Source organism: Amblyraja radiata, chromosome 19 (genome assembly GCF_010909765.2).
Source record: "Amblyraja radiata isolate CabotCenter1 chromosome 19, sAmbRad1.1.pri, whole genome shotgun sequence".
Lineage (NCBI taxonomy): Eukaryota > Metazoa > Chordata > Chondrichthyes > Rajiformes > Rajidae > Amblyraja > Amblyraja radiata.
In genome coordinates, this window is record NC_045974.1 from 18126511 (window position 1) to 18151086 (window position 24576).

The 24576-nt window shown below is 43.5% G+C and overlaps 1 protein-coding gene across 3 annotated transcripts; it reads left to right on the plus strand.

The window, feature by feature from the left end:
- Window positions 1–466: 466 nt before the first annotated feature.
- rab19 (RAB19, member RAS oncogene family) lies at window positions 467–22692 on the plus strand. 3 transcript variants are annotated; one of them, XM_033037804.1, is made up of 4 exons: window positions 467–558; window positions 10337–10532; window positions 17427–17610; window positions 20008–22692. In XM_033037804.1, exons 2-4 carry the CDS (start codon window positions 10338–10340, stop codon window positions 20271–20273), a joined length of 645 nt encoding a protein of 214 aa, XP_032893695.1. In that variant the 5' UTR covers window positions 467–558; window position 10337; the 3' UTR covers window positions 20274–22692. The 3 variants fall into 3 exon arrangements, with proteins under 3 accessions (XP_032893695.1, XP_032893696.1, XP_032893697.1); XM_033037805.1 differs by having other exon boundaries at window positions 467–551; XM_033037806.1 differs by having other exon boundaries at window positions 469–507.
- Window positions 22693–24576: the final 1884 nt, after the last annotated feature.

Sequence of the window (24576 nt, forward strand, 5' to 3'; positions counted from 1 at the left end):
ACCATAGTAACCGGCAGAAATTGCACTTACCACATAACTTATTTCTTTCAATTTTCTTTCCAATTTGAACAGAAACGGGGTGGCAGTTGTGCAGCTGGCAGAGCCCCTGCCTCACAGCCCCAGAGACCCGGGTTCAATCCTGATCTTGGTTGCTGTAGGTGTGCATGTTCTCCCTGGTTTATTCCCACATCCCAATGGATGGGCTTATTGAGGGATCAGATATTGTCCCTAGTGTGTAGGTGAGTGGGAGAAGTTGATGGGACCATGAGGAGAACAGATTGTAGGGAAAGCGTGCGGGGAAATGGGATTACCCTGCGAACCGGTATAACTCGATGGGCCGAAATGTCTCCTGCGTCTCCAGGTCAGATCTGGTCTTGTTAAAGCGCGCATGCTCCTCTTCGCTAGGCTAGAAGCTCAGCCCATGATGGACTACAAGTCCCAGCGGCCCCCACGCGTACCCAGGAAGCGGGTGCGACAGGTGTGAGCAAGGTGTTTGCAGCTAGAAAGGTGAGCGGGTCGCGGCGGCTCCGGAGCAAGCGGGCTGGCAAATGGTGCGAAGTAAGTCCCTCTGATCTACATTTCCGGGGGTGGGGTGGGCGCAGGGGGCTTCGCTCTTTATGTTTGTTGGTATTATTTAGAAAAATCTTGCCAAAGCCGGCTTCCCGATCAGGGCGATGGACTGAGTGCAGTAACCCCGCACCTTTCACTGAGTGCAGAGCATGGAATGTCCACCCGCTGTGACTGGGAGCGTTCGCACTTCGCATCCCAGCACACGAGTTACTTTTTGTTTAATAATGGGAGCTGTGATTTCAACTTTATCGTTCACTCCCATCCTCGCGGCAAGGAAACAACCTCTTGAATGCTGGGCGGCTGGGATTAAGGGCATGGGGTTAGTGCAGTAGGGGACCGGATTTGTTTAATATTTGCTTGTGTTTTTCCTCAATGTCAACCTCAAGAAAAAAACTGATCTATGTGGAAAAAAATGGACTTCATATCTACTGGAGGAAACAATAAGAGAGATGAGGGAGTCCATAGCCTCCCCAGCGAGTCTTGACAATGTAAACAACTTGCTTCTCGGGTGCTACACAGCTCTCTAAATAGTACCTTGCTTTGAAGCAAATAAGGAATTCTGCGGGGAAATTAAAGAGAAAGGGAGAGTCTTTTTTAGTACAGAAGCCAATGTTTCCTATAGATACTGTTATCTGGTTTGTTTATTCATTGTAATCATATTGGCACAGAGCCTGGGTTGTCGGCACATCTGCGGAGTGCATGGAGAGTTATTATGGGAGGCCAGGTGAGAGAATAGCTAGGACCCTATTTGATTAAACACTGCTGATGAATAAAATGGTCAGTGGAAAACGAGGAGAAAGTTTCCACAGGCTGGAGTTGTCACCTGTGTCGAGGAAAGTAGCATCATTGTTGGAGGCCAAGGACAGTGCCATGAAAGGTTTAGGATAATGTTGCACTCTCGACCATCTTCAGCTGCTTCATCAATGACCTTTCCTCCATTACAAGGTCAAAACTGGAAATGTTTGATTTGAGTTACCACTTAGATTATGAAGCAGTCTATCTACGACTGAAAACAAGACAGGATAACAGCCTGAAAAAGGGTCTCGACTTGAAACGTCACCCATTCCTTCTTTCCAGAGATGCTGCCTGTCCCGCTGAGTTACTCCAGCAATTTGTGTATATCCAGGATAACAGTAGGGCAGGGGCCAATTACAACATCGATGTCTCACAATAACTGATCATCTCTGAGAGAGAGTCAGAACGCCTTTCCTTGACATTCAATATCCAGCATCTATACAGTCCAAGTTAGAAATGTCAGGCAAACTAGTCTGCTTCTTGCTGGCTGTTTTCTCTCTCTCACTACTACCAGCACGCCATGGAGTAATGAGAAGAAAAAATATACTGCACACAACTTTGGTTAGGCTGAATTTGAAGTATTGTGTGTACAATATTTCTGGTTACTGCACGACAGGAAGCCTGTCGAGGTTTGGGGGAGGGTGCAAAAGTGGTTCCCCCGGGTGTTGCCTGGATTAGATAGTATTGGCTATAAAGAGAATGTGGACAAATTTAGAATATTTTTTTCTGGAGTATTGGAGACCGAGGGAAGACCTGACAGAAGTTTATAAATGTTTTAAAAGGCATAGATTGGTTAGACAGTCAGAGCCCATTTTCCAGAAAGTAAATGTCAAATATTAGAGTGTGTGATTTTAAGGAAAGAGGGGGAAATTTTAAATGAGATTTACAAGCTGGAAAGGGTGCGGAGAAGATTTTCGAGAATGTTGTCAGGAATTGAGGGCCTGAACTTTAGGGAGAAATTGAGCACTCTAGGACTGGAGCAGGAGCATGAAGGGTGATCTTATAGAGGTGTATAATATCGTGAGAGGATTAGGTTGCGTAAATGCAGTGTTTTTTACCCAGAATAGGTGAATCAAAAACCAGAAGACATAGGTTTTAGGAGAGGGGAAAAAGATTTAATAGGAACCTGAGCGGCAACTTTTTTTTCACAGAGGGTGGTAGGTATATGGAACGAGCTGCCGGAGGAGGTAGTTAAGCCAGGTACTACCACAATGTTAAAAAAACATTTAGACAGGTACATACATAGGATAGATTTATAGGATAGAGGGATATGGGCCAAAAACAGATGGGTGGATCTAGTGTAGATGGGGCATATGGTCAGTTTGGGGATGTTGGGCCGAAGGACCTGGTACCACCTTGTATGACTCTACAAGATACCCAGTCTCTGGCATGTTCTTGTAGCCACAGCATTTATGTAGCTAGTTCAAATGAGTTTCTAGTGAATGGTGATTGCAAAGATGATAGTAAAGGACTAGGTAACAGTAGTGACAATGAACATCAAAAGAGTGTAAATACAAGAGGGTGCAGATACTGGAATCTGGAGTATCTGGGATGTTTCCCTCTATCTTCACAGATGCCACCCGATCTGCTGAGTTTCTTCATTGTTAAGACTCCCTTTTGTTGGAGATGGACTTTTTCTGGTACTTTTGTGATACATTGCCATTTGTCAGTTCAGTGATTTTGCTATACCCATTTTTCTTTATTTTAAATTGTGAATCCCAGTATTGAGACAGGAAGGCTGTCTTCTTCTTCTTGCGTATGGCATGCACGGCCTAAAGTTGTTCTATTTGATCTTATTTGATTGTGCACGCCAGGTTGATTGCATTCGTCTAAACAGGGCAGACCACGTGAAGGTTGCAATCTTCCACCCTAGGAAGGCTGTGATGTGCTGGGATAGTGAGGTGTCATTTGAAATACCTTGGAACAGCATGGGAATGGGGCAGAAATTTTTTTTTTGCCCCATCTTGCTGCATGTGCCATGTACTACATCTTTGAGGAGTTGCAAATGGAATTGAACACTGTGCAATTGTCACCAAGCATCACCAGTTCTGGAAGGAAGGTCACTTGATGAAGGAGCTGATGATAATTGGGCTTGAGGAATTCCTGTACATATCCTGGGGATGAAATGAAAACCTACGTAGACCAATTGGCTGGAACCTTTGCAGACATCTTCGACCTCTCATTACTAGGATCCGAGTTCCCACCTGCTTTAAAAGGCCATCAATAATACTGGTGTTATTGAAGAGTAAGGTCACATGCCCCAATTACTGCTGACTTGTGGCACTAACGTCCATGCTGATGAAATGCTTTGAGAGATTGATTATGACGCATATGAACTCCTATCTAAGCAAGGATCTGGATCCAGTACAATTTGCCTGCTGATAGATCAATGGGGGATGTGATCTTGCTGGTTCTCGACTCTGCTTTGGACCGCTTGGACAATCAGAACACATACAGTGCATTCAGAAAGTATTCAGTTTTTCACTTTTTCCACAATTTGTTACGTTATAGCCTTATTCTAAAATGGATTAAATTCATTTTTTTAAATCATCAATCTACACACAATACCCCATAATAAAAAAGCAAAAACAGGTGTTTAATAATGTTTGCAAAGTAATTTAAAAGAAATAACTGAAATATCACATTTACATAAGTATTCAGACCTTTTATGCAGTACTTTATTGAGGCACCTTTGGCAGCGATTACAGTGTCTTCTTGGGTATGATGCTACAAGCTTGGCACACCTGTATTTGGGTAATTTCTCCCATTCTTCTCTGCAGATCCCCTCGAGCTCTGTCAGGTTGGATGGGGTGCATCGATGCACAGCTATTTTCAGGTCCCTCTGGAGATGTTCGATTGGGTTCAAGTCTGGGCTCTGGCTGGGCCACTCAAGGACATTCACAGACTTGTCACGAGGCCACTCCTGTGCTCTCTTGCCTGTGTGCTTAGGATCGTTGTCCCGTTGGAAGGTGAACCTCCGCCCCGGTCTGAGGTCCAGAACACTCTGGAGCAGGTTTTCATCAAGGATCTCTCTGTACTCTGTACAACCCACTGACTCACATGGCTATCTGGACTACACGTCTTCCCACCCTGCCCCCTGTAAAGACTCCATCCCCTACTCCCAATTCCTCCGCCTACGCCGCATCTGTTCCCAGGATGAGACATTTCATACCAGGGCATCGGAAATGTCCTCGTTCTTCAGGGAACGGGGATTCCCCTCCGCCACCATAGATGAGGCTCACACCAGGGTCTCATCCATACCCCGTACTACTGCTCTCTCTCCCCATCCCCGCACACGCAACAAGGGCGGAGTCCCTCTGGTCCTCACCTTTCACCCCACCAGCCGGCAAATACAACACATAATCCTCCGCCATTTCCGCCACCTCCAACGTGACCCCACCACTCGCCACATCTTCCCATCTCCCCCCATGTCTGCCTTCCGCAAAGACCGCTCCCTCCGCAACTCCCTCGTCAATTCTTCCCTTCCCTCCCGCACCACCCCCTCCCCGGGCACTTTCCGTTGCAACCGCAAGAAATGCAAAACCTGTCCCTTCACCTCCCCCCTCGACTCCATTCAAGGTCCCAAGCAGTCGTTCCAGGTGCGACAAAGGTTAACCTGTATCTCCTCCAACCTCATCTACTGCATCCGCTGCTCTAGATGTCAGCTGATTTACATCGGGGAGACCAAGCGTAGGTTGGGCGATCGTTTCGCCGAACACCTCCGCTCAGTCCGCAATAACCTACCTGACCTCCCGGTGGCTCAGCACTTCAACTCCCCCTCCCATTCCCAATCCGACCTCTCTGTCCTGGGTCTCCTCCATTGCCAGAGTGAGCAACAGCGGAAATTGGAGGAACAGCACCTCATATTCCGTCTGGGGTCCTTGCGTCCTTATGGCATTAACATTGAATTCTCCCAATTTGGCTAGCCCGTGCTGTTTCCTCCCCTTCCTTAACCCTCTAGCTGTCTCCTCCCACCCTCCCATCCGCCCGCCCTCGGGCTCCTCCTCCTCCTCCCTTTTTCCTTTCCCCACCCCCCATCAGTCTGAAGAAGGGTTTCGGCCCGAAACGTCGCCTATTTCCTTCGCTCCATAGATGCTGCTGCACCCGCTGAGTTTCCCCAGCAATTTTGTGTACCTTCTCTCTGTACTTTGCTCCGTTCATCTTTCCCTCGATCCTGACTAGTCTCCCAGTTCCTGCCACTGAAAAACATCGCCACAGAATGATGCTACCACTATACTTCACCGTAGGTATGGTATTGGCCAGGTGATGAGCAGTGCCTGGTTTCCTTCTGACATGACGCTTGGCATTCAGGCCAAAGAATTTAATCTTGGTTTTATCAGACCAGAGAATCTTGTTTCTCATGCCTTTTGGCAAACTCCAAGCGGGCTGCCATGTGCCTTTTACTGAGGAGTGGCTTCCGTCTGGCCACTCTACCATAAAGGCCTGATTGGTGGTGCTGCAGATATAGTTGTCCTTCTGGAACGTTCTCCCATCTCCACAGAGGAACTCTGTCAGTGACCATCGGGTTCTTGGTCACCTCCCTGGCCAAGGCCTTTCTCCCCCGATTGCTCAGTTTGGCCGGGCGGCCAGCTCTATGAAGAGTCCTGGTGCTTCCAAATTTCTTCATTTAAGAATGACGGAGACCACTGTGCTCTTCGGGACCTGCAATGCTGCAGAAATTGTTTTATACCCTTCCCCAGATCTGTGTCTCGACACAATCCTGTCTCTGGGAGGTCTACGGACAATTCCTTTGTCTTCATGACTTGGTTTTTGCTCTGACATGCACTGTCAACTGTGGGACCTTATATAGACAGATGTGTGCCTTTCCAAATCATGTCAAATCAATTTAATTCACCACTGGTGGACTCCAATCAAGTTGTAGAAACATCTGAAGGATAATCAATGGAAATAGGATGCACCTAAGCTCAATTTTGAGTGTCATAGCAGGGTTTGAAAACTTATGTAAATGTGATATTTCAGTTATTTCTTTTTAATTACTTTGCAAAAATTTCGACACCTGTTTTCGCTTCCTCATTCTGGGGTATTGTGTGTAGATTGCTGATTTTAAAAAAAGTGAATTTAATCCATTTTAAAATAAGGCTGTAACGTAACAAAATGTGGAAAAAGTGAAGGGTTCTGAATACTTTCTGAATGCACTGTACATCAGGGTGTTGTTCATTGACTATAGCTCGGCATTCAACACCATCATCCCCTCCAAACTTGTTATCAAACGGGGAACTGGGTATCTGCTCACACCTATGTAACTAGATCCTCGACTTCTTCAACAACAGACCACAACCTATACAAATTGACAACAACATTTCTCCTCAATAACCATCAGCACAGGAGCACCTCTGGGCTGTATGCTTAGTCCTCTGCTCGACTCACTTTACCCATGACTGAATGGCCAGACACAGTTCCAACATTGTCTTTAAGCTCGCCCACAATAGCATTGTTGTTGGACGAATAATGGATTATGATAAATCAAACTATAGGAGGGAGATCAAAAGTCTAATTAAATGGTGCCTGACCAACATTCTTGCTTCCAACGTTAGCAAGATGGAGGAGCTGATTGTTGACTTTAGAAGGGGAAAGTTGAGGATCCACTGTTGTCTTCATCAAAGGATTGGTGGAGAAAGTCAACAACTTCTAGTTCCTGAGTGTGGATATCTCTGAAGATCTGTCCTGGGTCCAGCACATTAGTGCAGTCATAAAGGGAGCCCATCAATGCTGCTTCTTCCTTAGAAGGTTGCCAAGATTTGATATGTCGACAAATACTCTCTTGAACTTTGACAGGTCTACGGTCAAGTGCATATTGACTGGTTGCATCACTGCCTGGTTCGGCAACTCAGCTGCCCAGGAATGAAGGATATTACAGAAAATGGTGGACGCTGCCCAGTCCATCACGGCTACTAACCTCCGCAAAGGGATCCATCAGAGAACTATTGAACCAGAGGTGCTGCTTCAAAAAGGCAGCCAGTATCATCAAAGACGAACATCACCTTGGCCATACTCTCATTCCATTCCTAGCATTGGGAAGAAGGTATAGGAGTCTGAACACCATGACCACCAGGTTCAAGTATAGTGATTTCCCAATAACCATCAGACTCTTGAACACCACACACACTAACCTCAACTATAAACTAGCAATTGTCTTTGGCTGCACTAAGAACTTTTTTTTTTTGCAGTAGTATTGTTTTTTTCTTTGGGAGATAAAGCATGGAACCAGGCATTTCTGCCCACTGAGTCCAAGCTGACCATCAATCTCCCGTTTGCACTAGTTCTATGTTATCCTACTACTTCATCCACTTGTGTCGCACTAGGGGCAATTTTATGTGGGCTAATCAAACCTTCAAACCTCTTTGTGGAAGAAACCCATTATACCCAGATGAATCCCACGCGGTCACGGAGAACATGCAAATTCTACACAGACAGCACCCAAAGTCAGGATTGAACCCGGTCTCCAGCACCGTGAGGCAGCTGGCACTATATTTATTGAATATTTGTTTATTATATATTATACACGTGTATTGCGCTTACAGGCCTGTAAAGCTGCAGCAAGTATGTATTTCATTGTTCTGTTGGTACTTTGGAACATTGATCATGACTCTCTTGACCGGTAATGTTGAAACTTGAAGGGTTCTGGATGAATGATAGTGAAGGTGACTCTTCAGATTGAGCACCTAAAGCACTTTTCTGGTGAAACAATAATAAACGCACTCATTTCAGTTTTGCAATGAATGACATATTCCTTCTACAAGACTAATGCAGATTTGCTGACTTTCTTCATCCAGGATTATGAGTCTTAGTCTCCAGTGATCAGTATTTTTTAATCCTTGTACAACCACTCCTTTATGTTTAATTTCACCTTAATGTCCCATACCACGCCTGCAAATTGAAACTTATTTTATCTCAAACTTTTTCCAGTTCTACTTGGTCATTAGCCTGAATACAGGGGTTCAAGAAGGTACATCCCCAGTGACACCTCGGGGCCATTCACGAATGGGTCTCTTGGGCCATTTGAGGATGGGTGAGCAATGTTTATCATAGCCCATGAACGAATAGATTGCCTCCTGGACCAATACAGAACTCATTGATATCATTAACTTTACAACTAACCTATCCTACCCCCAAATTCACTTGGACTATTTCTGTCACAGGAGACAAACTATCAACAGACAGCTATTACAAATCAACCGACTCCCAGTTATCTGGGCTACACTTCCTTCCACCGTGCCTCTTGCAAATACACTGTCCCCCACTCTCAATTTCTCCATCTCTGCCGCACTATCCTCTCTTGTGCAGTCTCTTTTGACCTACATTCGAGGCACCTCTTCAACAACTTTCAGTTTCCAGGCCCCTATTGCCTCTTCTTTACCATGAACGTCCAGCCCCTTTACACCTCCATCCCTCACCAGGAAGGTCTCAAGGCCCTCTGATTTTTCCTTTAGCATAGACCCAATCAATTTCCCTATATGAACATTCTCCTCCACCTGGCCTCACGCTCAACAACTTCTCGTCTCACTTTCTCCAAGGTGCAGCCTTGTCCCAGCTATGTCTGTCTTTTTGTTGGTAACGTCTAACAGTCTTTGTTCCAAACGTACACTGGTATCAACCCCCAACTTTTTCACCAGTGCATTGACAATTGCATCAGGGCTGCCTCCTGCACACATGTAGAACTTGTTTATTTCATTAGCTTCACCACTAACTTTCACCCTGCCCTCAAAATCACTTGGACTATCTCTGACGCCTTTCTTCTCTTTCTTGATCACTCTGCCTCCATCACAGGGGACAAACTATCGACTGTTGTCTACCAGAAACCTACCAACTCCCATAGTTATCTAGACTGCACTTCCTCCCACCCTACCTCTTGCAAAGATGCTATCCGCTAGTCTCAATTTCTCTGACTCTGCCACACCTGCTCCCAGATGAGGCTTTCCATTCTAGGGCATCCAGGATGTTCTTCCTTAGTAAATGTGTTTCTCTCCTGCTGTCATAGAAGCATCCCTCACAGGTGTCTCCTCGGTGTCCCATAATTCTGCTTTTGCTCCTCCTTTGCCCAAATGGAACATGGATAGAGTTCCCCACTTTTCACTCCACCAACCTCCACATCCAGCACCTTTGACATCCTTTGACATTTCCTTCAACTCAAATGTAACCCACCACCAGTTATATCTTCCCATCCCTACCTCTTTCCCCCTTCTGAAGAGAACGGTCCCTCTGCAACTCCTTGGTTCAGTCATCCCAACCCACCTAAACCACCCCTTCCTCAGGTATTTTCCCCTGCAGTTGTTGTAACACCTGCCCCTATACCTCCTCCCTCACCTCCATCCAGGGGTCCCAGCAGTCCTACCAGGTGAGACAGAGGTTCATGTGCACCTCCTCTAACCTCATCTACTGCATTCAGTGTTCCTGATGTGGCCTTCTGTGTTCCTGATGTGGCCATCGCCAAGACTAAGTGTAGACATGGCAACCATTTCTCTGAACATTTGCGCTTGGTCTGCCAAGGCTTACTGGATCTCCTGGTTACTAACTATTTTCCATTTCCCATACTGACCTTTCTCTCTATTGCTAGAATTAGGCAAACTGGACGAACACCTCATATCCCGCTTGGGTACGGTCCACCCAACAATATAAACATTGAATTCTCCAATTTTAGGTAACTGCAAATCCCTCTCTCCCGTTCCATCACCCCAGTGCCCCACCTGGACTAGCAACTATTTCTTCAACCATCTGCCTTCCAAACCCACCCCTCCCCCTTGTTTGTGTCAACTTATTACCTGCGAGGCTTTGTCACGTATCAATGTTCTCCAGAGATACTGCCTGACCCACTGAGTTACTCCAGCAGGTTTTATCAGAAACCTGCATTTGCAGTTCTTTGTTTCTAGATCGTAAACTGTTATTGTTATCAGTCACTGGTTTCACTGGAAGTTATATTACTAACTTGATACAATAACTTGTTCAATTGCAGTATGAACACAACGGGGACTGGTGCAGATGAAGCTTTTGACTATCTCTTTAAGATTGTGCTTATCGGAGATTCCAACATTGGCAAAACCTGTGTGGTTCATCGTTTCAAATCTGGGGTTTTCCTCGAGAAGCAACAGAATACCATTGGAGTGGACTTCATCGTTAAAACAATGGATATTGAAGGCAAGAAAGTGAAGGTGGGCAACTTGCTTGCATTTCTATCACTCCTACTATGTGACTCACATTCTCCAAAACATTGACCCACGGCAAATGGAATCCTTGCCATCCAGATACCAGCACTGGCACTGGAAGGAATCATAAGTTTTGAATTTTAACAAGGTTAGAATCAGAAACCCAACAGATAATAAATATGACAGAGGGTGTTAGAATTGTAGGTGGAAATGGTGTTATTACTACTTAAAATAAAAAAATAAAGTGCAATAAAGCAGTGATTTATGTAACATAAGTAAAGGGGGAAATTTAAGTGATTAAACTAGAAAAGAGAACTAAGGAATCTATTAGAGCTTAAGTTGTGGGGGTATAAGGGTATAAGTCTGAGAACATTAACTTGTCTGGTGAAAAAATTCCAAAGGAACAGATCTTGCGCAAATAGTTGAGCAATAACCTAGTGAAATGGGTAAAGTAATTCATGTTTATCGTCACAAACAAAAGTATAATGAAGTACAGGTACAATTAAAACCTGTTTGCAGCATCATCACAGCTATGTAGACGCAGACACCCAAAACATAAATTACAGATAAATTCTACAAGATGGTGAAAAGGAAAAAAACCCCATAAACAAGACATTAGCCAAAAATACACAATTAGAAAGTCAGTCCATGGTAGAGTAAGAGGTAATCAGTAGTGGTTGTTGCTCATGTAGGATAAAGATTGCAGGTTGGTTCAAGAACCTGATGGCAAAAGGAAAGTAACAGTTCCTGGACATGATGGTGTGGGATTTCAGGTTTCTGTAGGTCCAGTTAAGTGTGATTTTGGTGAGATTGTCCACAGTAAATTGGACAAATATTGAAAGGGTAAATTGACAGAAAAAACTGCAAGAAGAGTTGATAAAAAGTTTAAAGTTGTGCAAAGTCAATTTTACTATCGACCGATACCATGAATATCGGCAATTAAAAAGGTGGGACACAACATAAAAGGAAAAGTAAAAGGAAACCATACAAAATGCAAAAAACAAGTACAGATAGTAATGACTGGGAGGAATGGCAGAGGACAAAAACTGATTACATGAATAGGAAGAATCACAAAAATAAACTTTCATCAGTTATCAAATTGAATGATTCTTTTTCAGAAATATCTTGGCAAAAGGATCAAGAATTGAACAAGATAATGTTACTAAAACGAGACGTCACAAGGACAAAATGGTTTCCATGCCAAAATTTAAAAGACATAAGAAAAAAATATTGCAAATGTCCGAACTACTATTACTCTTGATTTGATTTATTTTAGAATGGAAATTGTTGTATCACTGTTATTTAAGCAAGTGAGTAATAATAAAAAGTGAAATATAAAATGATTGGACCAACAGCTGTTCTTAAGAAATTACTTCAGTTTATAATAAATTTAGAGGAACTAAGTACCTCAAATTTCCAGCTAATTGACGACAGAAAATGTGAATTGTCAATGAATAGGTATTGGCTGATGACCTTGGAGATGGGAATATCTGTGCATGTTATTTGTATAGATGTTCAGGAGAGTTCAGTGGGTAAAGTGCTTGGAAATAGATTGACTGTCCTTTATCACACTGAGTCACATTCCTGGATCTCCTTGTCTCACAACACTGTGGGACCACCATCACCAGCCAGAGGACATCTCTACAGGAGGTCCTCAGGATGGTGTCCTGGACCCAACCATCTTCAATTGCTTTGTCAATTACCTTCTTTCAGTTGTAGGGACTGAAATGGGGATGTTTGCTGATTATTGCACAATATTCAGAACCCTTCACAACTGTAGGTAATGAAGCAGTCTGCATCCAAACACAGCATGACCTGGACAATGAGTGGCAAGTAATATTAAGTAACACATAGGTGTTAGGCAATGATGATGTTCAACAAGAGAAAATACAGCTATCACTCCCTGACATTCAATGGCATTACTATCACTGAATTTCCTCCCACTATTAATATCCTGGGGATCGCCATTGACCAGAAGCTCAACTGGAGTAGCCATGTACACATTGTGGCTGCAAGAGCAGGTCAGTGGCTAGAAGTCCTGTAGTGAGTAACTTGCCTTCCAACTCTCCAAATTCTGTCCACCATTTACAAGGCTCAAGTCAGGAGTGTGATGGAGCATTCTCCACTTGCCTGAATGAGTGCAGCTTCAATAGTACTCAAGAAGCTTGACATCGTACCTTACATACCAGTCTTCTTGATAGGCACCACTGTCACAACCATTCACTAACTGCACCACTGTAGCAGCAGTTTGTACCATCTACAGGATGCACTGCAATGTTTCACCTTAATGGCCATCTTCCAAACCCACAATCTCAGCAAGCTGGAAGGACAAGGGCAGCAAAAGTACAGGACACCCCCCACCTGGAAGTTGTCCAATCCACACACCATCCAACTTGGAAATAAATCACTGTTTCTCCACTGTCTCTGGGTCAGTCCTGGAACTCCCTCACTAACAACATTGTGAGTATTCAGACAGCTCAAGGTTGACAGTGTTTCAAGAAAGTAAGTGACCACGCCTCATGGGCAATTAAATGCTGGCCCAGCCTGTGAAGCACATATGTCTTGAATGAAATGTTTTTTAAAGTAGTTGTTCAAGATGACTCACCATGCCTTCTCAAGGTCAATTAAGACTGAATGCTGGCCTAATGAGCAATTTCCAGATACTGTAAAATGAGTAGAAAAGAAAAAGCTCTCCTGTCGTTTAGATAAAATGCGAGCTGATCTACAAGACTGGGCAAAAAACAAAGTGTTGGTCAGGCAGCATCAGTAGGTCAGGCAGCATCAGTGCTGGGAAATGGATAAATAAGGTTTCAAGGCTTGATATGACAAATACTGTGATGATGTTTCCCATTGTGGTGGTGGGGGGTTCAGGGATCAAAGACTTGGGAGGAAAGGTTGGTCATAATTAATCTTTTTAACTTTTTACTCCAGAGAGCTGTGGATGCTGATGGTTTAAGTATGTTCAATGTTGGCACAATTAGAATTGTTTAAATTATGCGGATCAAGCAGGAAAGGGAGCCTACACATAGATAGATGCTGTCTGACCTGCTGGATTATTCCAGCATTTTGTGTCTTTTTTTTCCTAAGGTAGACGATCAGATTAATACAACTCAGTCCATTACACAAAGTCTCCCCCATCAACTCCATCTACACTTCATGCTGCCTTGGGAAAGCAGCCAATATAATCAAGAACCGCTCGCACTCTCTTCTCCCCTCTCCCATCAGGCAGAAGATACAAAAGCTTGAAACCACTTGTACGCTAGGGATGCATTCTCAATTCCAATATACATCATTGGAGGCCTTGCACTTTATCTTTATCTGCGCTTTCTTTAGCTGTAACATTATATCCTGCACTCTGTTTCCTTTATTTTTCTGTTGTAATCGTGCATGATCTGGTCTGCCTGGATGATATGCAAAACATGTTTTTCAGTGTATTTGGATACACATGACAATAATAAACCAATCCCAATGCCAATGTAGGCAAATATGAATTCTCCAATTTGATCTAAAAATAATGAAGAGTATGTTCGAAATAATTAAAAAACAATAACAGAGGAGGTTCAAAGAATCTTGGGATCCGTGTAAATAAGTAAATAAGAAGACGAAGGAACTTATTGTCGACTTCAGGAAGGTCAGAGGGGGCAGACATACCCCCATCCACATAAACGGGACTGAGGTGGAGCGCGTCTCCAGCTACAAATTCCTCGGGGTACACATCTCGGAGGATTTGTCCTGGTCCCTCAACACCTCCAAGCTGATCAAAAAGGCACAGCAGCGCCTTTACTTCCTGAGGAGGCTCAAGAAAGCCCACCTGTCCCCCCAGATCCTGACCAACTTCTACAGGTGTACCATCGAGAGCATCCTGACCGCCTGCTTCACGGTATGGTACAGCAGCTGCACTGTTGCGGACAGGAAGGCACTACAACGGGTGGTGAAAACCGCGCAGCACATCATCGGCGCCCCGCTCCCTGCCATGGATGCCCTCCACCGAAAACGGTGTCTGAAACGAGCTGGGAAGATCATTAAAGACCCCTCCCACCCCAATCATGGACTGTTTGCCCTCCTCCCATCAGGGAGGCGGTACAGGAGCCTCAGGTCTCGTACCAGTAGGATGAGGAACAGCTTCTACAATCATACCGTCGCATTGCTGAACTCGGAGTCCCGCCGATAGATTCCTCCGGTCCCTCCGTCCCCATTGTTTAATTATTCTGCATTTTCTATTGTTCTGTATCCTCTTTTTTTTTAAATTTCTATATTGCACTACTACGGACTGACGCAAAACTGCATTTCGTTGTACCGATACTCAGTATTTGTGCAATGACATTAAAGTTGAATTGAATTGAAAAAAAAAGTGATTAAAATGTCACGGGTGTTGAAAATAACCATAAAGGTGATTGGGATTTTCCTTAGAGGGAGAAAAATGTAGATTTACCAGCATGATGCCTGGACACTATCACCTTTATTAGATTGCACAAACTTTGATTGTATTATCTGGAATTTACATAGTCAGAGGATGATCTGTTACATTTTTCAAGGTAAAGGCAAGCAAGGGGCAAAAACATTTCCACTAAATATGATATAAAATTGAGCCATGGTTTTTAGGGTTGAAATTAAGAAATATGTTTAAATTCAAGGAATGGTTAACATTTTGGAATTTACTTCCATAAATTGTAACTGATATTGAATCGGTTATCATAATCATAATAATACTTTATTGGCCAAGTATGTTTTACAACATATGAGTTTTAAATCTAAGATTGATGTCTAAAGGTGCTAATAATGTGGAGGATATGCAATTGGTCAAAGATGAGGCATGATCTTATTGAATGTGGAACACACTTGAGCACTAAATGGCCGTTATAAGTTCTGAAAGGAAAAGTTGAAAGGTTGGGCGGAGCATTGATAGATGGAATTTAATTCTGACAAGTGCAATGTGATGCATTTTAAGGATCAAATAGGGGTAGAGCTTATAGAGTAAATAATGAAGCACTAAAGAATGTGATGAACAGAGGCACCTTGGGATTCAGGTCCATACGTTCCTGAAAATGACAACAGCGATCGATAGGACGATGAAGAAGATATATGGCTTGCTTGCCTTCATGGGTCAGGACATATAGAATATAAAACTCGTGATGTAATGTTGCAATTTAACAAAACAATGGTTAGATTACACTGGAGTGCTGCATGCAATTGTGGTTGCCACACAATAGTAAAGATGTGACTGCACTGGAGAGAGTACAGGGGAAATTCACCAGGATGTTGACTGGATTTGAGGACTTTTATTATGGGGAGAGATTGTGGCGGCTGGGCTTGTTTTACTTGGGCAAAGGAGGCTGAGGGTTGACTTGATAGAAGTACATAAGATTTTGAGAAGTATCGGTAGTCAAATCTTTTTCCCAGGACTATCAAAAATGAGGGGAATAGGTTTAAGATGCAAGTTAAGATTTAATAGGAATCTGAGGGGCAACTTTTTCATAGAGTGTGATGTGTATATGGAATGTTGCCAGAGGAAGTGGTTGTGGCAGGTACTACAACAACATTTAAAATGCATTTGAACAGGTACATGGCTAGGAAATGTTTAGAGAGATATGGGTCAAATGTGGGCAAGTGGGAGTAGTGAAGATGAGGCATCTTGGTCAGAAGGGCATGTTTTTCTGAAGGGGCTTGTTCCTGCGCTGTATGATTCTAAAGATTTTTAATAAATAGGAAATCTGAAGGGTAAGATTTTCATAGAGAGTGGCTACTACCAGGAACACACTAACAGAGAAGATGATGCATTAGATACACTTACTTCCTTTAAGAAACATTTAGATTAATACAAACAGGCAAGGTATAGAAGGTCATAATATGGACAGATGAGATAGGTATAAATGGGCAAAAAGGTAGGCATACACTTTGGGCTGCAGGGCCCTTTTCGGTGCCCTGCGTATCCAAATGTTCTTGTGCCAATTCTATGTTCCATAACTGCGGGTTGCTCATTCCCCGTCATACGTCCCTTGTGTTCTGCAACTTACTCCAGGATAACAGCTCTTCTATAAAAGCTACCACCTGACTCACTGGGAGGTTTTCGGCTTCTAATCCATTCCTACATACTTTATTTTATATTTTGGTCCTCTCCTTAAGAACACCTTTGAGTTTTCAGACTTGTTCGCAGGTTATGGTAGTCTAACCCCAAAATCCATTTGAAATCCATTTGCGTACAGTTTTGGTCTCCTAATCTGAGGAAAGACATTCTTGCCATAGAGGGAGTACAGAGAAGGTTTACCAGACTGATTCCTGGGATGTCAGGACTATCATATGAAGAAAGACTAGAATTTAGAAGATTGAGGGGGGGGTTCTTATAGAAACTTACAAAATTCTTAAGGGGTTGGACAGGCTACACGCAGGCAGATTGTTTCCGATGTTGGGGAAGTCTAGGACAAGGGGTCACAGTTTAAGGATAAGGGGGAAATCTTTTAGGACCGAGATGAGGAAAACATTTTTCACACAGAGAGTGGTGAATCTCTGGAATTCTCTGCCACAGAAGGTAGTTGAGGCCAGTTCTTAGGCTATATTTACGAACGAGTTAGATGTGGCCCTTGTGGCTAAAGGGATCAGGGGGTATGGAGAGAAGGCAGGTACAGGATACTGAGTTGGATGATCAGCCATGATCATATAGAATGGCGGTGCTGGCTCGAAGGGCCGAATGGCCTCTACTCCTGCACCTATTTTCTATGTTTCTATGAAAGGATCAGAACCGGCAAGTATCCTAGCTCTGTTATCTTCTGTTGAGATCTGTAAGTGACATGGTGGAGTTTAATTGCCTAGTCTTCCACTTTGGCGCTCTGGAAGCAGTCCGGTATGGCTTTGATGCTTCTGCTGACAGCAGTTTGCTAACATGGTGTTTTTTAATTTTTTAAGGTACAGGTGTGGGACACCGCAGGGCAGGAGCGTTTCCGGACCATCACACAGAGCTACTATCGGAGTGCCCATGGGGCCATGATCGCCTATGACATCACCAAGCAGTCCTCCTTCAACTCGGTGCCCCACTGGGTCAACGAGATCCAGCGATATGGAGCAGCCAATGTTGTCCAGTTGCTGATTGGTATGTTTCATCAGTTGTTGTTTCTGTCAAGAATCATAAATCCAATTGAAATGAAATGGAGTATGAGAATTACTTGCCTGGATATACACACGTTTTAGTTTAGTTTATTAGTTTAGAGATACATTGCGGAAACAGGCCCTTCGGCCCACCGGATTCGCACCGACCAGCGATCCCTGCACATTGATACTATCCGACACACACACCAAGGACAATTTTTACATTTACCAAGCCAATTAACCTACATACCTGTACGTCTTTGGAGTGTGTGAGGAAACCGAAGATCTCGGAGAAAACCCACACAGGTCACGGGGAGAACGTACAAACTCCATACAGACAGCACCCGGGTCTCCGGCGCTGCATTCACTGCAAGGCAGCAACTCTACCGCTGCACCACCGTGCCAGCAAGAATTATGGTCACAGAATGATACAGCAAGGAAACAGACCCCTATGGCCCAACTCATCCATGCTAACTAAGGTATCCATCTTTGCTAGTCCCATTTGCCTGTATTCCTCCAAACCTTTCTTATCCATGTACCTGTCCAAATGGCTTTTAAATGTTGTTAATTAGCAATCAAGCAGAGAATCAGTGTTCTGTTAGACAGGAATTCCAGCTCAACATTTGTTGATGAGTAGGTACTGGGTAAGCACAGGAGCTGGACAGTGATAAACCATGATCTTGCTGCATATGGTAAAACTGGAGGGGCTAATTGGTAACTTTCTCCACAAAGTCACAATCGTGAGTCAATGATCAACAGTGGTTGGTGTCAAGCCTCAGAAATCTGCAATACAAATAAACTCTCCTCATTCCCTACTTGTGCTGAATTAAAACTTCTGAAGGTTTAAGCTCCGATCAAAGATCATCCGAAACATTAACTCTGTTCCACTCTCCATGGAATGCCTAGTATTCCCAGCATTTTTTGCTTCCATAACCTAAGTGGTTCAATCCTACAGGAATACAGGAACATAAATCTTTGAGGGAAGCAAGACCAGTTGAGAGGCAACACGTGATCATTGGCTTCATAAATAGGGATTTCAGGGCATAGGCGTCATGGGGCGAAGAGCCTGTTCCTATGCTGTATTGTTGTATGCTCTCATGCAAAAGTGATGAAGTTATCCTAAACCTTTACATTCTCTGTTGGGTCCCATCTAGATTATTGGGGCAGTTTTGGCCGCTTGATTTTAGGAAAGACTTCAGGGAGAATATAGATGCGATTTATTATAGATGAATGGTAGCTCAGTTGAATTACTTCAATTATGTGGGGAGATTGTAGAAGCAGATCTGTGGAGCAGATCTTTTTAAGGGAAGGTTTGCAAGAAATCTCAACTTATAAAATGTTTTGGTAAAGTTGACAAACTCTTGTCAGAGCCAGAAAGATTACAAACAAGAAGATATCAATTTAAGGTAATTAGCAAAAGAATAAAAGGGAAGAGGAATTTGTGTTGTGACTTTGATGTTCAGCATGGAATTGACTCATTTATACAAACACCGACAAGATCAGCATGTGAAAAAACTACCCCTCAGATTCCTATTAAATATTGTCCTTTAGCATATGGCCAGGATAGTGGAGATATCAGGTCATGGAAGGGTATTCTAGTCCCTGACTGTGAGTCTCTTCAGTTCATCGCACTTGGTGCTTTCTTAATTTGTCGTTAGTCAGGGAGGAGAATCGATTCATCACTGAAGCTGGGTATTTGCCCTCTATTGTACCTATTCCCAGCCACAGTTCACGTGCCAGCAGAATGTAGTATGCTCCATAGATGCTGCTGCACCCGCTGAGTTTCCCCAGCAATTTTGTGTACCTTCGATATTCCAGCATCTGCAGTTCCCTTTTGAACAGAATGTAGTAAATGTTCAGATACAGAGTCTACTGTCATTCGGGAATGCCTGAACAGATGAACAAATTGATCTCCCCACCTGAAATAGATGAGTTTTTATAACAATCCAATCATTTCAAGATTATAATTACAAAAATAACTTTTAATTTCAGATTTATCAAATTAACTGAATTTAAATTTCTCAGATGCCTTGATGGAATTTGAACTCTTGTCTCTGGATCAATAATCCAAATGATATGACCTGATGCCATAGGCGCAGAGTCTAGAGTTAATGAAGGAGGCTAATGGGGTCACTCCAATACAACTGCATAATGCTCCACTGCACCTTGTGGTCAGTGGAGGTGAAGATGGTGAAGGATGAGTTTGGGATATAGTTAAAATATGATCTGAAACAGTGTATTAAAGGGTGATAAACAGGTTTGGAACATCCTAAGGAATCTTCTTTCCAGCACAACCGTAAAAGAGCAGGGTGGGTGCACTCATTGGATAAATCTGCATAAGATATGGGACTGGCACATGAGGCAAGTGGCTGATCACTGTGATTCTCTCCACTCCCAACAGGAAACAAGGCTGATCTTGGGGAGAGACGTGAGGTTCCGTTCGAGGAGGCCTGCAATGTGGCTGAAAAATTTGGTCTCTTGGCTGTGCTGGAGACGTCAGCCAAAGAGGCGCAGAATGTCGATGAAGCCTTTCTGCTGTTGACTCGAGAGCTGCTGGCGCGGAACGGGCTACATTTATCCAGTGAAAGTAGTCGGAGTTCACTCCACATGGATTCCCGGCCAGTCATTACTGGTGCACCTCCTCAGAAAAATCCCTGTCCCTGTTGAGTATCATTATTTGCAGTTAGCTGAGTTTGAACCGCCCCAACGTATTTGGAGCCCAGAGGGCAACTTCTGCAATGTAATATCCTTGAGTGACGTTCTAGTTTGTAGAGCAGTTTGCAGTGTACTAGACTGGAGCTGTAGATAACTGCAAAATTACAAACTCTAGTTCTTGGTCCCTCTCTTGAAGACAGTGCTTCTGGTTAAATGTTTGTCATTGATGCTGAAGCTTTGCTGAAAATACCCCTGAAAAGATAGAACATTCACCACAGCTGCTCGAATACCTTTTCATAAGCATGTTCTTCTGGATTAAAATGTATCCACAAAACATGATTGCTGCTGTCGAATGTTCAAGTAAAGCCACAATGACGCGAAGATAGGGCGTCGGATGTTGTTTTTGTGGCCAAGTCTTGGCTCATCTGATGTCATTTCTGCTTCTGTGTCAAGTTGTGGATTCTAGGATCACTCCAAAGACTTCAGCTTGTAATTCAGGCTGATACTCCGAGTGCTGCACTGCCAGAGGTGCCAACCTCTGGGTAAAAACTTAGATCATCTTCTCAGTTGAATATTTGTTGGAAAGGAGCAGGGGAATAGATGTGCACTGTCTGATGCATATCCCACAAACAGAAATGATAAAAGAAAGAGAGAGCCTTCTTCTGTCACATATTTCTTACTACCTGAGGCTTTCCTTCAGCACTGCACAGAAACCCATATCAGGTTCATATCTCTGGAGTAGGACTTGAATCCACAATCTTAAGCTGAGGTGAGATGTTATCATTCCTTTTCTTAGGCAGTTCGTTAGGGTTGAGGGTGATTTGCTTCCACACCAGTTCTGTGGTTTCTGAAGTGACAAATGCTGTATCCACAGACTTGCCTCAAGCTGTCACCGTATGCTCCTTCTGCAAGCTGCGACAGGCTTTCTGCCTCCATCCAGAGAGACTGGGAGTACTGCTCGTCTTTCTGGATGATGCTCCATCTGTTCGAGCAGTTCTGAGCCAAGGATTCAGAAAGATCTACCCCAACCCCTCAAGATCTCTTTGGAGTTTACAGGAGAGTACAAAATGCTTCAGATTCAGATTCAGATTCAACTTTAATTGTCATTGTCAGTGTACAGTACAGAGACAACGAAATGCAGTGGATAGAAAGGGTTTAGAGGAAATGGGCCAAACATGGGCAAATGACTATGTTAGATATGGACTAGTTGGGTCTGTTCTCATGTGCTATGATTACACTTGGAGTACAATGCTTGTTCCAGGAGTGTGCTGTAGGGTATGTGAACAACATTGCCCAGCTATCACTGCTGGTTGAAGATGATTAGAACATCAATCCTTGGGTTGTTGGTCTGGGAGAGGACACAGTTGCATATCCGGCCTGTGGATTTGGAGGATCTTGTTGGCTGTATTCTCGCATTGATTTAAGGCGTTGACTGAAAGTCATTGGTATCTTTGATCTAAGACAGAAACTCTGTTCCTCTTCCATGAATGCAGCCTGATCGACTGTTTCCTGGTTTTATATATAATTTCCAGCATCTTAAGATTTTTGATTTCATCATCAACATTCACCTTCACTGAGAGGCAGGTCTTGAGAGATTCTTGCAATGTCAGTCCAGATTTTTTTTTTTTTTTGCATCTTGCTTTTAAATCCTACCTATGAAACAGAGACTAGAATTCACCTCATGTAACACCTCTGCTGTTTATTTATTTTCTTCTAGAAACTGACCCCAATGTTTTGCTTAGATTTCTGATAGCTTTGTTAATTTGCAAGGCTACTTTGCATTATATATGTCTTGCCCCTTGACTTCCTCCATGTTTCCTCCCAATAAACTTCAATTGTTGCCCTTTGCTGAGGGAGATGACCGGTCTAGATTTTCAATGTTTTATGTTATTTAATCTCTACTCCATTTCCTTTATTTTAAATAAATCATTGCAAATGTGGTGGCCAGAACTGTACATTAGCTGTTCCTAAATGTTTTTAATGCAATTTTCATATTATTTGTTTAAACCAATTAAAATCAAGGAGACATTTGGAATATCTATCTACCTGTCCTGTTACTTCAGGGATATGTTGACAATCGCTCCAAGATCCCACTTTTCCTCCACACCCCATTTATTTTCTTGCCTTGTTTTCCTTCCTTCAATACGTTATCTTGGACTGGCAGGTACTATAACAAGTATTGGCAGGTACTGTAACAACATTTCAAAAACATTTGCAGAGGTACATGGATGGTCGGGGTTTGGAGGGATATGGGCCAAATGTGGGCAGCTGGGATTAGTGTAGATAGAACATAAAACAGTACAGCACAGGAACGGGCCCTTTGGCCCACAATGTTTGTGCTGAACATGATGCCGAGGAACTGATCTCATCTGCCTGCAAATGTTCCACATCCTATTCCACATTCTATTCACTGCATTTTCATCTGCATATCCAAAAACCTCAAACGCCATGATCGTATTTGCCTCCACCACCACCCCGGCAATGCATTCCAGGCTCCACGACCCTTTCTGTAAAAAAAACTTGTTCTGCACATCTCCATTACATTTCCCCCCTCTCAACTTATAGCTCTGCCCTCTAGTGTTGGACATTTCCATCCTGGGGAAAAAGGTTCTGACTATCTTCCCTATCAATGTCTCTCATAATTTTATATATTTCTATCAAGTCTCCCCTCAACCTCTTACATTCCAGAGAAAGCAATCCAAGACTATCCCTGTAGCTGAAACCCTCTAATCCAGGCAGCATTCTGGTAAACTTCCTCAGTACTATTTCCAAAGCCTCCACATCTTTCCTGTAATGGGGCGACCAGAACTGCACACAATATTCCAAATAATAGATGGGACATATTGTTCAGCATGGAAAAGTTAAGCTGAAGGGCCCGTTTCCATAATTCTCGTATATTCTATGACTCTGGCTGCTCCTGACTGAATTCCATTTGTTACTTTTGTATTCACCTGACAAATTCATTGCTGGAAACGCAAGAGATTGTCGAAGCCAAAATCTTGAGCAAAAAATAAACTGCAGGAGGAACTCAGTGGGTCAGGCAGCATCAGTAGAAGGGAATGGACAGACGACTTATCGGGTCTGCACCCTTCTTCGTACTGTTATATTTATAGTCTTACCTACAATCCCTTTCAGTCGTTCAGAACAGAAATGGGGAGAAATGACCACCCACAGACTGCTGACCTTTAGGGATTCTACATCTAAGGCGGTTGGAGGATTGGGTATTGTATATTTTAAAGATGGAAATCCATTGATTTTAGTTTGTGAATCACGTGATATCTGACGTGAAACAAAAGATCAGCTTTGATCTCACTGAATGTTAGAGTAAGCGTGAGAGGCCATGTAACTTGATCCAACTTCTTCCTATTTTTCTCAGCAAGTTTCCAATCTTCCGCATCACTACAGCAAGTGGTGCTGAGGTAACAGATCACGCATGGACTCATTGAATGACAACAGGACCAGTGTTCGGAATGCTTCTGTTTCTACACGGCACGGTGGCACAGCAGTAAAGTTGCTGCCTTACAGCGCATGCGGCGCTGGAGACCCGGGTATGATCCTGATTACGGGCGCTGTCTGTACGGAGTTTGTACATTCTCCCCGTGACCGCGTGGGTATTCTCAGAGATCTTCGGTTTCCTCCCACACTTCAAAGACATACAGGTTTGTAGGTTGACACAAAATGCTGGAGTAACACAGCAGGACAGGCAGCATCTCTGGAGAGAATGAATCTCCAGAGATGCTGCCTGTCCCGCTGAGTTACTCCAGCATTTTGTGTCTACCTCCGATTTAAACCAGCAACTGTAGTTCTTTCTTACAGGTTTGTAGATTAATTGGCTTGGTATAAGTGTAAATTTGTCCCTAGTGTGTGTAGGGTAGGGTTAATGAGCGGGGATCACTGGTCGCTGCGGACTCGATGCGCCGAAGGGCCTGTTTCGTGCAGTGTTCTCCATTGGTGGGAGTAATTTGGAAGAAAAGGAGGTCCCATTTCGAGTTGCTGAGGGGTGGGAAGTGCTGTTGATGAGAATGGTAGAGGACATTGCAATGAGTGAGAAGATGGGATCACACATGTCGAGTTCCTATCGGTGATGTAACCTATTGCTGAGAATGTATTCAGGAGATTGGAGGAAATGACCCAGAAATAGGATGGGACCTTTTAAAGATATGATATATTCAATAGAAATTACTTGGAGTGTTAACCAAGAAATGAATAGTTTGAGCAGTTTTCTCGATCTCTTTGATGAATCTCCTGCCATTGTAAAGTGAGAACCAGGGAAGTCTGTTGATAATTGAGCAATCGGATTTACAATGCCTTAAAA